The 13,317-nt window shown below is 34.9% G+C and overlaps 1 protein-coding gene and 1 long non-coding RNA gene across 2 annotated transcripts in view; one reads left to right on the top strand and one right to left on the bottom strand.

Moving 5' to 3' along the window:
- Positions 1-12,982, top strand: part of LOC149388987 (uncharacterized) — a 77,118-nt gene extending 64,136 nt beyond the window's left edge. The window contains exon 4 of the long non-coding RNA XR_016300850.1: positions 12,760-12,982. This is a non-coding gene — a long non-coding RNA (uncharacterized LOC149388987). The remainder of the gene's footprint in view (positions 1-12,759) is intronic.
- On the bottom strand, positions 3,944-4,518 carry LOC149388988 (large ribosomal subunit protein eL22y-like). Its single transcript, XM_089624659.1, has 2 exons — positions 4,200-4,518; positions 3,944-4,115 (listed from the first exon to the last, which is right to left on the bottom strand). Exons 1-2 carry the CDS (start codon positions 4,439-4,441, stop codon positions 3,971-3,973), a joined length of 387 nt encoding a protein of 128 aa, XP_089480785.1. The 5' UTR covers positions 4,442-4,518; the 3' UTR covers positions 3,944-3,970.
- Positions 12,983-13,317: the final 335 nt, after the last annotated feature.

The raw sequence follows: 13,317 nt of genomic DNA, 5'->3' as shown, positions 1-13,317 counted from the left end.
ATATTTAAATATTTGACCTTTTCATAGAAAAAATGTTTAATGTTAAAATTAAGTTATAACATCAAATAAAAATAGTTAATTTTGATGGAAATACACGTGTAAGCTTCAAATTACATACGATTTAATATTTTTTCTTCAAATTAACTAAACATTAAAAATATAATTTTTTTTTCATAAAAATATTAATTAAAAACAATTTTATATTATAATTAAGCATTGATGATATTAAAATATTTTAATATTTATTTCCTAATATTAATCAAGTATTAATAATACATAATTTAGAAAAAAATATTTAATTCATTTTTGTAATATAATAAATTTTTTAATATTAAAAATGATTTGTTATTTCTATAATATCATATTTACAGAATACTTAATTTTTATTTATTAATAAAAATGCTATTATTGAAAATGATTTAATATTTATTTTCTTAAAATTAATCAAGCATTAATAATAGAGATTTGTTACTATGTAACCTCTTTCTATTAATTTATTTAGAGAAATAGCCCTCGTTAATTAGACTTTCCAAAAATACCCTTTTTCGATCTCTCCAATCTCCGACTCTCGCTCTCCATAACCTCTATTTCTCCAATGGAGTCTCCAAGATTCTAACACCGCCTCTCTGTTGACTTCCTCCAATCGCTTCATCGGGATGTTCTCCGCCTCACTGTCACCTTCCTCCGCCGTCGGTGGCGGAGGCGAGCTCATCGAGGCCAAGGTTTTTTGGATCAGAAACTTCTCCGAACCGAAGAGCCACATAAATCATGATCGCCGGAATCAGACGAGTTTCCCTCATATGTCAAGAATCATCGTCATTCTTTCATACAACATGGATCGCGCATCGTACATCTCTGTCGGAAGGCATTGATCTTTCTGTCGCCTTCGCCGAGAGAAATTTTGACGATTTCGAGGCGTCCTACGGCGGTGATTCGGGATTGAGACCTCACGCGTATTGAATTCCTGTTTGGAAGAGGAGAAGAGATGCGTGAAGGTTTCAGGCGAACAGACCGCGGCGGATCAAGAATACTAGGCGATGACCATCTGAAGTTTGGATTCGCGTCGTTTTGTGTGAGAAAAAGAAACATGGAAGGCAGAGTTCTCGCCACTCTGTATCCTAACTCATTCATGCTTCTCGTCTCTCATAGGCTACAACGGCACCAATCCAAACTTCGTCTTCCAGTTCTTCCTCCACGTCGCCGCCGCAAAGGCGAATAGCACGGCGGAGATAAAAGCCTTGTAAGTCTGTGGCGGGGTTTTGGACGACGCGGTAGAGAGGCTGAATGACACTGCATCGGAATTGGAATCCGGAAAAGAAGGTAAGCCTCTCTTGCCGCCGATGATTCACGATATGGAAACCTGGCTCAGTGCTTCACTCAACAATATGAAAACCTGCCTCGACGGACTCGCTGACCTAAAATCGACTCTGTTGCCGGAGTTCAAAGACCGAATGAAGAAATCGATAGAGCTCGCGAGCAATAGCCTCGCCATCGTCACGAGAGTTTTGAAGGAAGACAGAGTTCGGATTAGTTTTGCATTTATATAGGTGTTTTGGTATTGTAAAACTCATTCTTCACAACACATGTGAAACTGTTTTTTCTCACTTACTTTTACACGTGTATATAACTATATAGCTCTATTGCTGTCTTGTGATGGCACATATAATATAATAACTTGCATCCCTGTGTTTTATCGAAATGTTGTGTTTATCCTATGTTTTTTAAAATGTCAAGTTTATACCTTTATATTTGTGTTAATAACATATTTATCTCTTCAAAAACTATTAGTGAAGCTACTATATCCCTTTAGTTGACTTTTGACTAAATATATTTGTTAAATCCCTATTTTACCCTCATCCATTTATTTTCTTTTTTGTTAATTTTAATTAAAAAAAAAAACAAAAAACATGAATTTCCCCCAATTCCAATTCTCCCTCCTCAGCCTCTCTCCCCACATCACTACCTCATATTATTATTATTATTATTTATTTTTTTTTTTTTGGTGTTGCTAATGGATTCTCACTGAATTTGAAAATTACTTGTTATTAGTGTTTCTGGAGCCAGTGGAGAAATACAAAGACCTGAAGATGGTGATTTGGAAGAGATAGGGAATTCATATTTTTTTAATTAAAATTAAAAAATTAAAAGAAATGGACAAGGTTAAATGAGATTTAGCAAATATATTTAGTCAACAGTCAACAAAAGGAATATATTTGCCTCATTAATGAGTTTTGAAGGGATAAATAACACAAATCTGTAAGTATAAACATGACATTTCAAAAAACATAAAATATAAAAGCAGCTTTTCGATAAAAACATAAGGATGCAAGTGATATTTTCCCATATAATAATGCATTGTTATTTTTTATATGTCTTATTTTATTCCCATCCTACGTAAACTTGTACGTAGGCAAAGTTTTTTTTTTTTTTTTTTTGTTGCAAAGTATAGTATTAACTTCCTCGAATGCTTATACGTACAAGTTACAACTAATTTTTTTTTCTTCTTTTATTCTTTATTCTTTATTCTTTACTTCTTTTATTTATTTATTTTACTTAGTATTATATATATATATATATATATATATATATATATATATATATGAGACAAAACCTATTTATATATGTTTATATTTATTACAATTAAATTATATAGATTTGTAAAAGAAAAAATTATATATATATATATATATATAAAACTTATCATAATTTTAATTTTAATAATTTTTAAAATATACAATAAATCATATCATTAATTAATTATATGTAAATTATATAAAATTAATAATGGAGTTTATATTAAAACTTGATAGCATTATCATATTATTTTATAAGTTGTGTATATTTTGAATTTATTTGTTATCATATCATATGAGAACTATTTTATTATTTGGATTTGGAGACTTAGGTTTTTTTTTTTTTAATTACATTTTATTATAAGATTTGCGTCGATATATCTGTTGGTATTCAATATATCATCGAAAGTCGGTATTCAGATAGTTATAGAATACCCGTCGATATATCCATATCCATCAGTAGTTATCAGTTCAGTAAAATCAGAATCTCTATATCGGTATTTTAATCCTTGGTCAAAACAATATCTATTTTGAATGCCAAATTATAAGTAAATTTGAAGGGAAAAAAAAAACATGAAAAAGCTCATTTTTTTATGCATCGTTGATCTCAGTCTCATCCGAGGCTTAAGCTGTGTATGATAGGAAGAATCAAGAGGTGACTTTTTAGATTCTTTTGTAAAAGAACGGAAAAAAAAAAAGAATAAAATATCAGTTGCTTTCTTACTTGTGTTTGGTAGAAAACACAGAATAATGAGCGGAAGAAAAACTCCAAATTTGAATGGAGGGTTTTCTCTGTTCCCGGACATTTCATCGTTCGAATTCGAGAACTGTTCCTTGGTCGTCTCTCGTATTGAAATCTTAACAGTATCTTAATAAGCCCCTCCCACGGCTTGATGATCCTCTCGCCCTGGCCTCTGACTCGAGTCCAATATCTTTAACCAGAAAAAGCCATGCCTCGCATGAAAACCGACTACCCAAAATCATCATAGAAGCAAAACATTACAGACCAAAAACACCACCACAGAGGACTTCCTACAATCTCCCCCTAATATGTAAAATCTATACCTATGGTTAAACCGTTACTCACATTGGAAGCTATTAACTCACTGATCAAGTGAGTTAAGACGCCACAAATATACATCTCTCTACATAACGAGCATTACTTTTTCAGCTTAACCCTACTTTGGTTTGTCCTTAATCCTCGTATGCTTATTTCGATATAGCACTATTGGCGACTGTGAATATAGATATGATAGATATGATATCAAACTCCAAAATTGAAAACCTTTCGAAATTACATTATATTTAGAGTAACACGATTGCAAATGAGTCTCCGAACAAAATGAAACCGAAAAAAATTGTCAATAGAGCTACCAAAATCAAACGATAGATATACCCTAGTCTTCTTCGTCAGCCTCATTCTCGGCGATGTTGAAGTATCTCAGCTCGTACACGTTGCGGTCCTTGTTGGAAGCGATCACCCTGAGCCAATCCCTCACGTTGTGTTTCTTCAAGTACTTCTTCGTCAAGTATTTCAAATACCTAGACAATACCCAAAACGATAAATTTCAATACAAGAAAATCAACCAAATATGTGTCTTTACGGAGAAATGTCGTAGTGAATACCGTTTGGAGAAGTTGCTATCGGCGGTCACGGTGATCTTGGACTTCTCGCGGACGACAGAGACGGAATCTCCGAGAGCTCCGGGCTTTCCGGCGACCTTGATTCGTTCCTGGAGGAACTTCTCGAGCGACGCCACGTCCATTATCTTGTCCTCAACTGGCTTTCCACAGTCTATCACGAATGTCGCCGTCGACTTCTTCTTCTTCCCGGTCGCCGCCGCCATCGCCGTCGTTCCCTTCCTCATTTCGCCTCTTTCTCTCTCTGGCGTAGGATCTAGGGTTTTTGGCTCTGCGCTTCAAAATGAACGAGTGGTCTTCTTTTTGTTATATTTTTATTTTCGTGAATTATGGGCCTGACATAGAGATGCAGGCCTTTTTTGGGCTTCATATAAAGACCTTTTATTATTTTTAGGGATTATTCTTATTCTATGACTTGTACCAAGATTTTGGACCAAAATCTACTAAACCCAAATAAATCCTAAACTATGACTACCTATTTTCACTAAATAAAAAAATACCCTAACTTTTAATAATATTTGATTTTCTTTCTTATTTAATTATTTGACTTTCTTTTCGTTTTGGGTTCAGCTCTCTTCCACTCTCTCTTTTCGTTTTTCAGTTCGTCATCTTTGTTTGGGTTCATCTTTGTTTTTTCAATTTGTCTTTTTAGTTTAGGGTTAGAGATTTTCATGAAAAAAATTTGATCATATTCAAAGTGTTTAAGTCGTTAAATTTCTGTGGTTTTTGACGTTAAAAAACAAAGAAAAAACGATTCTCGGGATTTTTGAAAATTAAGTTTCTGAAAATTTCTGGGTTTTCGTTGAAGATTTATTGACATTGATGTCAATAAATATTCATTTTTATTGACATTAATGTAAATAAATCTTCAATGAAAACCCATAAATTTTCAGAAACTTTTCAAAATTATCCAGAATCAAATCTTCAACGAAAACCCAGAAACGTTGAAGATTTATTGACATTAATGTCTGGAAAATTCCTTTGAAGATTTATTGACATTGATGTCAATAAATATGCATTTTTATTGACATCAACGTCAATAAATCTTCAATGAAAATCCAGAAATTAAAATTTTCAAAATTATCCAGAATCTCGAGAATCGTTTTTTCTTTGTTTTTTAACTTTAAAAACCACAGAAATTCTACGCGGAATCCATGGCGGGCTGTTCCGACGGACACTTCGAGGTCGCCGCCGCCGGGATGGCCATGGGCTGCTCTCCGGCGGCCATGACCGTCGTTCCCAGGAGCTTCAGCGTCGGAGATTCCCAGGGCTGCTCTCCGGGTTTTTGTAATGATGTTTGTTTTCATAATATAAACTAAATAATTGTTTTTGTTTTATTAATTAACTAATAAAAACAAACTAAATATGAAGGATAAATATGTAATTACTTATTTCATTAAGTCATAGTTTAGGATTTATTTGGGTTTAGTAGATTTTAGTCCAAAATCATGGTACAAGTCATAGAATAGGAATAATCCCTTATTTTTATTAATCTATTTTATCATCGACTTGTATGGGGTTTTATTTAGAAATAGTTGAAAATAATCAATTTTCGTAACTTTTTTTAATATTAATTACTGAAAACTTCTAATTTTAAAAAAATAATCATTTTAATAACAATTAATCAAATTTAAATAGTTGTTGGCCAGATTTCAATAGCAGTTAATCAGATTTCAATAATTGTTCACCGTAATTCAATAAATATTGACCAGATTTCAATATCTTTTAATAAGATTTCAATAACACTTAACAAGATTTCAATAATATTTAACCAAATTTCAATAACAGCTAATCAGATTTCAATAGTTGTTGATCAGATTTCAATATTTGATTATCAGATTTCAATAATTGTTGATCAAATTTCTGAAACATGAGGGTATTTTTGTAAAAAAAAAACGGTTACTAGTGAAATGTTTTGAAAATATGAGTGAAATATGAAAAAATGACGCATATTTTAGATTAGTTATGAAATTTTCCTTTTTTTAAGAAATTGAGAGCAATAATACCATTGGTTTGCCACTTACCAAAAATCATCAAAAACTCAAATATTGATAAATCTAGTACCAAGCCAAGTGAGTAAAGACAATAATACCCTCGAATATCATTTAAACAAATAAAATAAAAATAAAAGAGAAAACTTCTCTCGCACAATTTTGTCTCTTCACTCGCTCATTCTCTCTCTTTACTCTCTCTCAGTTACGAAAAAACTTATCTCAAACTCTAATAAAAAAAAAGACTTCCCTCAAACCATTCGAAAAAAAAAACCTAGAAATCCCTCATTCGCTCAAGTCCAACCCTCAACTTCACTCAAATCCTTCTCTCTCAACTACGCATAAACCAAACCTATCATCTTCTCCATTACCCATCATCTTCTTTATTAACCAAACCCTAGCTCAAACTCCATTATAATGGTGAATGTGTAGAAATCAAAATCGAGCAAGGCCGAAGCTTCGGCACCAAAAGAAGTCCGGCAAAGCCCTAGGAATGCTTCGAAAAGGAAGGCCGATAAGCCAACATACGATTTTCATGATGACGCTTTCATGGTCACACCCAATTTGAGAAGCCGAGACAAAGAAATCGGTCCAAGAGACACCGTCAAACCAGATTCCCAAAAAGGTATGTATTACAAACACATTTTGTGAAAAAATAGGAAAATTTTGTTTATGCATGTAGAGATTGCGATTTTATGTCTGTTTTTATGTTATTGTGTGTGGACTTTGTGAGATTGACGAATTATAGGTAATTTTGGTCATGAACTTTAATTTTTGGGATATTTTCTTGACCTATGTATCAAGAATAGTAGATTTTTGTCATGAAATGGTTGATTCTGTAACACATCGATCACGAACTAGTTGATTTTGTGATACATCGGTCACAAAATCAACGAGTTCGTGACCAATGTGTCACGTAATCAACCAGTTCGTGTCAAATAGGTTATGTTATTGACTTGTATACCCTATAATTGACTTGCCATTGTTTCACTTATTATGTGCTTGACTTGTATTTGTAGGGATGGAAAAAAATGTGTTTCTGAAGAAAGCATAAAAGGTTTTGGGTTAAACTTCCACGTCGGTGGAAGTCTCGTGGACTCGTGCAAGAGGCGGCCATTATGAGAATCAACTTCACAAATGTAATTTCACAAGCTTGGTGACTCTGCTAATATTCATGGCTAATTTGTTTTCTTATACTCCTTTTAGGTGGAATCCTACAAGCTTGGTGACTCGGCTCCCAAGACTTCAAGGAAGCAAGCCCTTGCCGAGACTTCAACCAAGCAAACCCTGGCCCATGAGTATAATCGCCAATAGAAGAAGCCAAGAAACACATGCACCCCAAGATGATGACGAAGACCATCATATTTAAGCACTTGAAGACCAAAGGACTAATTAGATAACACCATAATCTATAGTTGGTTTTGTTTGAATTATAGAAGTTAGTTTCTTGACAAATTCGTCACGAACCAAGGTATTTCGTGATATATCTATCACGAACTAAGGTATTTCGTGACACCTAAGTCACGAAAAAACTTGACTCGTGACACTTCCGAAGTTGGCTTACGTTCGGTTGAATCTTTCGATGGGGAAGCAACGATGCTTAGGGCTTATATGTAACGAGAAAGGTATAACGGAACAAATTGACCTATCTCGATACGGGCAGAACCTGAAGGGTCATGATCACCTACTGACTAAATCAGTGGACACGCGTTACGATGAGTAAATATAATTCTACTATTAAAGGAGAGTTCAGTCTTAGCTTACACGGTGAAGTATTGATTAAGATTAGACGAATCGATCGAAAAAGATAAATGATTTTTTTTCGTCTTTTTGATCAGATTTGTTAAGCTTTTACTATTAGGTCCATCGTCCCCGATTCACCTTCGATAAAGGCGGATAAGAACGTTAATATAATAGTATGTATTATTATTATAATCTCACTTGCTGTAATAGTAATTGACAGCATTAAATTCCAAAAAGGGTATTTTGGAAATTAAATAAATATTTATGGCAATGCTGTTTATTTGTTGCTAGATCAAGTAAATAAACTTATTATTTATTGTTGGACAATTAAATAAGTGTTTAATGGGCTTAAATCTATTGGGCCTTGAAAAAGCAAAAAAAAAAACGCCTACCCCCCTACGGTGTTGAACGTTTTTTGCACTGGTGTGGAACCAGTATTTTTTCTGTTTTTTTGTTCCTAAAATATAGGAGAATAAATAGGAGATATATTTTCCTATATTATCTCATAATATTTAGGCTAAATATTGTTGCGATTTTTACGCGCGCAAGTGCATGTGTCGCTCAAGTAATATATTGAATTAAGTACGAGTGTCGATCCCACGAGGAACAAGCTTAATTAACAAACAAATCAACTAGCACGAATTGAACTAAAGATGAGATGGAAAGATTTCATAAATTATTGACAAGTTCTAACGCAAATAATTAACAAAATACTCAAATAAAAGTTGTAAGCAAAAAGAGAGGCTAAGGACCAAGGCTTCACGGGTTTATTCAACGGTTTGGATACACGAATTTGACGCACAATCAATGATCAACTCACTACACTTTGCTAATCATACTCACAGAACAATATTGCTAAATCTCTCTCGAGCATCTAACAACCTATGTCAAAATTAGGAAAATCTTCTCTCGATCTCAATCCCTAACAAAAACATGCATTAATATCAAGAGTATTCACGTGATTCTATGGCAACCTAACTATCTCTAGCCTAGACATGCAACATAGTAATTCAAACTAAAACGCTAACAACCTAATCTTTCTCAAGCATCAAGTTGAAGTATAAAATCATGAACAAGGTAGCTAATCTCGATCAAGCATTAAAACGGATTTGAATTAAGCAAAGTAGTAGAGAATGGAAATTGAACTTCATTATATTAAATCATATCCATAACCGAATCCTAAACCCGCTACACCATAGTCCTTAATGGAATTAGTTCATGGCGTAGGGAGAAAACAAAAATAAAATAAAAGAATAGGAAGAAGAAGAAACCATGATTAAATACTCAATTGTAAATTAAAATAAAGGAGTTCAAGAGTAAATGAGAAGAATAAAACTGTGATTGGCGCGAATTGATGAAGAACGACTCTCCTCTTTTTCTCTATCTCTCCCAAACACTAAGTGAAAACAATAAAAAAAAAAGTGCTAAGCTCCCTAAACAAGAGATTGAGAGGTGTATTTATAGGCCTAGGTCGAAATCCTTGGGTTTCTCTTAATTTTCGGAGCAGACTGGGTAATTAAAAGTGATCCAACGACTCAGATCAACTCAAAATCCGCGTTTCCTCTTTTTTTGTCTCGGAGGACCTCGCGGCGCGCGGTTCGAGGGTCGCGCCGCGAGGTTGACATCCCAGCGGACCTCACGTTCCGCGCTTCATGCTCGGAGATTGATTTTGGCGATTTTCGGAACCTCGCGGCGCGACCCCCTTGGGTCGCGCCGCGCGCGTTTTCTTCCTGCGCGCACCGGTTTTTTAACGGCCATAACTCCTAGCTCTGATGTCCGATTCTTGCAAATAAATATGTGTTGGAAAGTTAAGAGAGAGCTCTATCTTATCATGGAATTGGATCATCCAAAATATTTACTTCAAACTCTCAGAATTGTTCACAAGAGGACGCTGTATTTCTTCTTTGCTCTAACTTCGCGAAAAGTCTTCAAATCTTCTTAAAATTGCTCCGTTACTTCACGTGATGCTCTACTAACCTCCTTTATACCTCATTGGCCTCTAAAACCTATAAGTCTCTAAAAAACACACAAAAAACATCACAAATACTCGAGAACAAGCTCGGATTTAGTCGGGAAAATAAGAGTTTTCCGCGTGATTAACACACCTATCAAATATTAGGAGGATATTTAGGAGAAAATCTAGAAGAATATTTTTCTTAAGTTTTCTCCACAGCAAAATATTTTATATTGTTGTATAAAATAAAATCCTAGATACTGATTTGTCGGATGAGAGAAAAAATAGGATTCACTTGTTGAGATCTAATGGCTGAGATTTGATCCACTAGTGTGAACACAATATAAGGAAATAATATCTTTTAGAATATTATGGAATATTCTATAAAGATACATTTTAAACTGCTATAAATAGAGGGCTGATGTGAAGCAAAATCAAACCTAGCAAAACAGCTAAAAACGCCCACACCTTCTCCCTTGTGGCCGTGAGCTTCTTGCTTCTCCTTCCCCTCGGAATTGCTTCAATTCTATTTTTAGAAATAAGAAAGAAAGATCGGGAACACCTCGTTTCCAGATCTAGTGAGATATAACGAAGCCCACTCTTTTGTCTTATCTTCCTCGGAGATTACGTTTCGGAAGACTTTGGTGTCATCACATCGAGTCCTTGAAGGATGAGTTCCAGATCTGATCGTGTGGAGGCTTGTATGTTCAAGACAAAGACGGATTGTAAAAGCTTTCGGTTCGTGAGCCAAAAACTGTAAGTTTTCTTAAACTCGTCTTTTATCTGATATGGTTGCTTGATGAAGTTTCTTATGATTAATTAATTAAGTAATCTAGATCTTGTTTAATAACCATGTTAATAAGTAGTTCTTGTTAGCGTAATTATTCTTTTTCGCATTTTAATTGGTTATTTAAGGTGCAACAATCACCAACAAGATCTGTCACGATATACTTTGGTTCGCGACAGATCTGTCACGGAATACTTGGTGACACAATAATCCATTCACTGCATGACACATCTATCACAAAATGTCTTCACTTTGTGACACATCTGTCATGAAATGAAACCATTTCATGACACATATGTCACAGATTGAAGATATTTCATGACATATGTGTCACGAAGTGAAGACATTTTGTGAGACCCGACTTTTGTACACGTCAGCTTCTGTAAAAATTTCCTCTTATTAATAAATAAAGGAAATTTTCTTCTCTCTCCGTGTTGAATGAGTTATTAATTTCACAATCTCTCTCGTTTCAGTTTATTAGAGATGTTCTCTCTATATTTTCTCGTTCCACGTTCTAAGTGAAATTTTTGAATTTCGGAAGAAATTCATAGTAAATTTGGATAAATCAATAAGAAAAAGGATTTTTGAAAGCACTTGAATGTTGGAATAAATTTAAGTGCTTGAGAACGAAGGAAATAATATTTGAGGGTGACGAAATTTCGGAATAAAGATATTCGAGTAAACCGGATATTATTTTCTGAATAAAATTACTCGGAATGTACTCGGAGATTAAAAATCTCAAGAGTGAAAATAAATTCTGAAATCCCTTAAATATATTCAAGGTAACGAGAATTAATGAGAATTTTCTCGGTTATTTTTTCGAGATTATTTTCAATTAATTTGAAGGACGAAGTTGTGAAGTTTTATTTTGAAAGGACTTATGTGCAACAAATAAGGGATGAGATTGAAAGAAAAAGAGGAAAATGGGGTTGTTTTTAGAGGGACGTGTCAAAATTTTATTGGGCCACCTGTCCACATGTGGCTCAAGTGGAACTTGCCACGTGGATTTCATTTCCTTCTCTCTCACTCTCATTTTCGATCTCTCTCTCTCTTTTTCCCTCATCTTCTTCGCGTTTCTCTCAGCCAAACCAGACGAAAAAGAAAAAAATCCCAGACAACCATCACCGAGCCATTTCTCTCGGTCGCTCAACCCACGCCGCCATCCTTTCCTTTTCCCTTCTTCTTCCTCGCTTGCGCTCGTCCAGCTAACCCGAGCCCAAGCTTCGCGCGCGCCATCCAGCTAAGACCGAGCGCGCGACCGCCGTGACGCCGGACCGAGAGGAAAGACGTCGGGGAAGTGGGAGAGCTCACCAAGGACGCCTAATTTCACGATTTGAGGTAGAAATTTCCTCTCATTGGATTTGATTTCGTGATTAGGGTTCATGGTTTGGTAGATTTGGGGCTTTTGCTTGATTCGAGTTGTTTGTGAGAAATTGATTGGTTTAAAGTGTTTATTGAGCTTCATTATTGATGATTATAGCTTGAGATTGAGGATTGATTTCGAATTTCTTGTTTTGGATTCATTTTGGCCGAATGTGTGAAAAAGAAAAAACTGTTTGAACAGCCTCTGTAAATCGACGTGGACAGACCGTTATGCTCTGAGTCCTTATTTTTGGATATTTTTCATGGATAGTAGACCGTACGAGCTTTCTAAAATGACCAAGAACATGTAAATCCATTGAGTATTGAATGAGTTATGAATTTTCAAAGATTGTGTTTCGCAGCAGTATTTACAAGATTTCCAGATCTGTAACCGGGAATTACGGGCTGTTTTTGAGATAGCTATTCTTGTCGTATGTATGCTTGTAATATCTCGTTAGAAAGCTACATGAGTCTACTTTCATTTGCCGCTAGAATCAATCGATTTCAAGTTTTGTAGCTCGAGTTATGATGGCTTAAGCGCTAGTGGGTCGGGCTGTCGGGAAATTCTTGTGATTTGTTTGTGTTTTGCCGAGCGTTTGATTCTGTGTGTTCAGCCGGGGCTGGTTAAGTGTTTGCTTGGTTTGGAGTTGATTATGAGTTTGAAAGTGTGAAATTGACTCGTTATCGGATTCAATGACTTGGTTACAGATCTAGACGGACGAACGGAAACCGGACGAGGCGGAGGCGACGAAGCCGGTTTTGAAGATTCTAAGAAAAAGAGTTATCGAAATTAAAGCTCGATTAACTCGTGAGTCTTTTAATCGCGTCTCGCGTTTAAATACTCTTGGATTTGATTAATGTGATGTATTTCGCGTATTTAAATAAATAATTTATGTTTATTTATTTAATAACGTTTAAGAGTTTGATTTGATTCGCTTTGGAATTCTCGGTTACTTTTTATTCGGATCAATTTATTTGAGACTCATAAGCATGTTATTGGATTTTATTTCGTATTGTTCTCGATATGAAAATACGCGAGTCTTGAATAAGTTTGACTTCCGAAAAACCGGAGAATAATGAATTAAATTCTCGAATTCCGAACCGACTCGAATCTAATCCCGACAACGAACCTTATCTTTTCAAGTAGTTTCAAATCCAGTAACTAACGAAGTTTCAACTTCGGATTCTAGTTCTCTCGACGCTCTAGGACGTGCTAAAGGTCTCGGGAAGCGTGTAAAGCAAAGTGTCCTCCGGAATTCATCGAGT

Source organism: Urtica dioica, chromosome 8 (genome assembly GCF_054948205.1).
Source record: "Urtica dioica subsp. dioica isolate 48M chromosome 8, U.dioica_male_clone48M_v1_H2, whole genome shotgun sequence".
Classification (NCBI taxonomy): Eukaryota; Viridiplantae; Streptophyta; class Magnoliopsida; order Rosales; family Urticaceae; genus Urtica; species Urtica dioica.
Note: the sequence above shows the minus strand (reverse complement) of the source record. Positions and strands in the feature narration are given on the sequence as shown.

Excerpts from the sequence above, each read along its gene's own strand:
- LOC149388988 (XM_089624659.1), bottom strand. The coding sequence starts at position 4,441 with ATGAGGAAGGGAACGACGGCGATGGCGGCGGCGACCGGGAAGAAGAAG. Across the intron at positions 4,116-4,199 it reads GATAGCAACTTCTCCAAACG|GTATTTGAAATACTTGACGA; the intron begins GTATTCACTACG and ends GGTATTGTCTAG.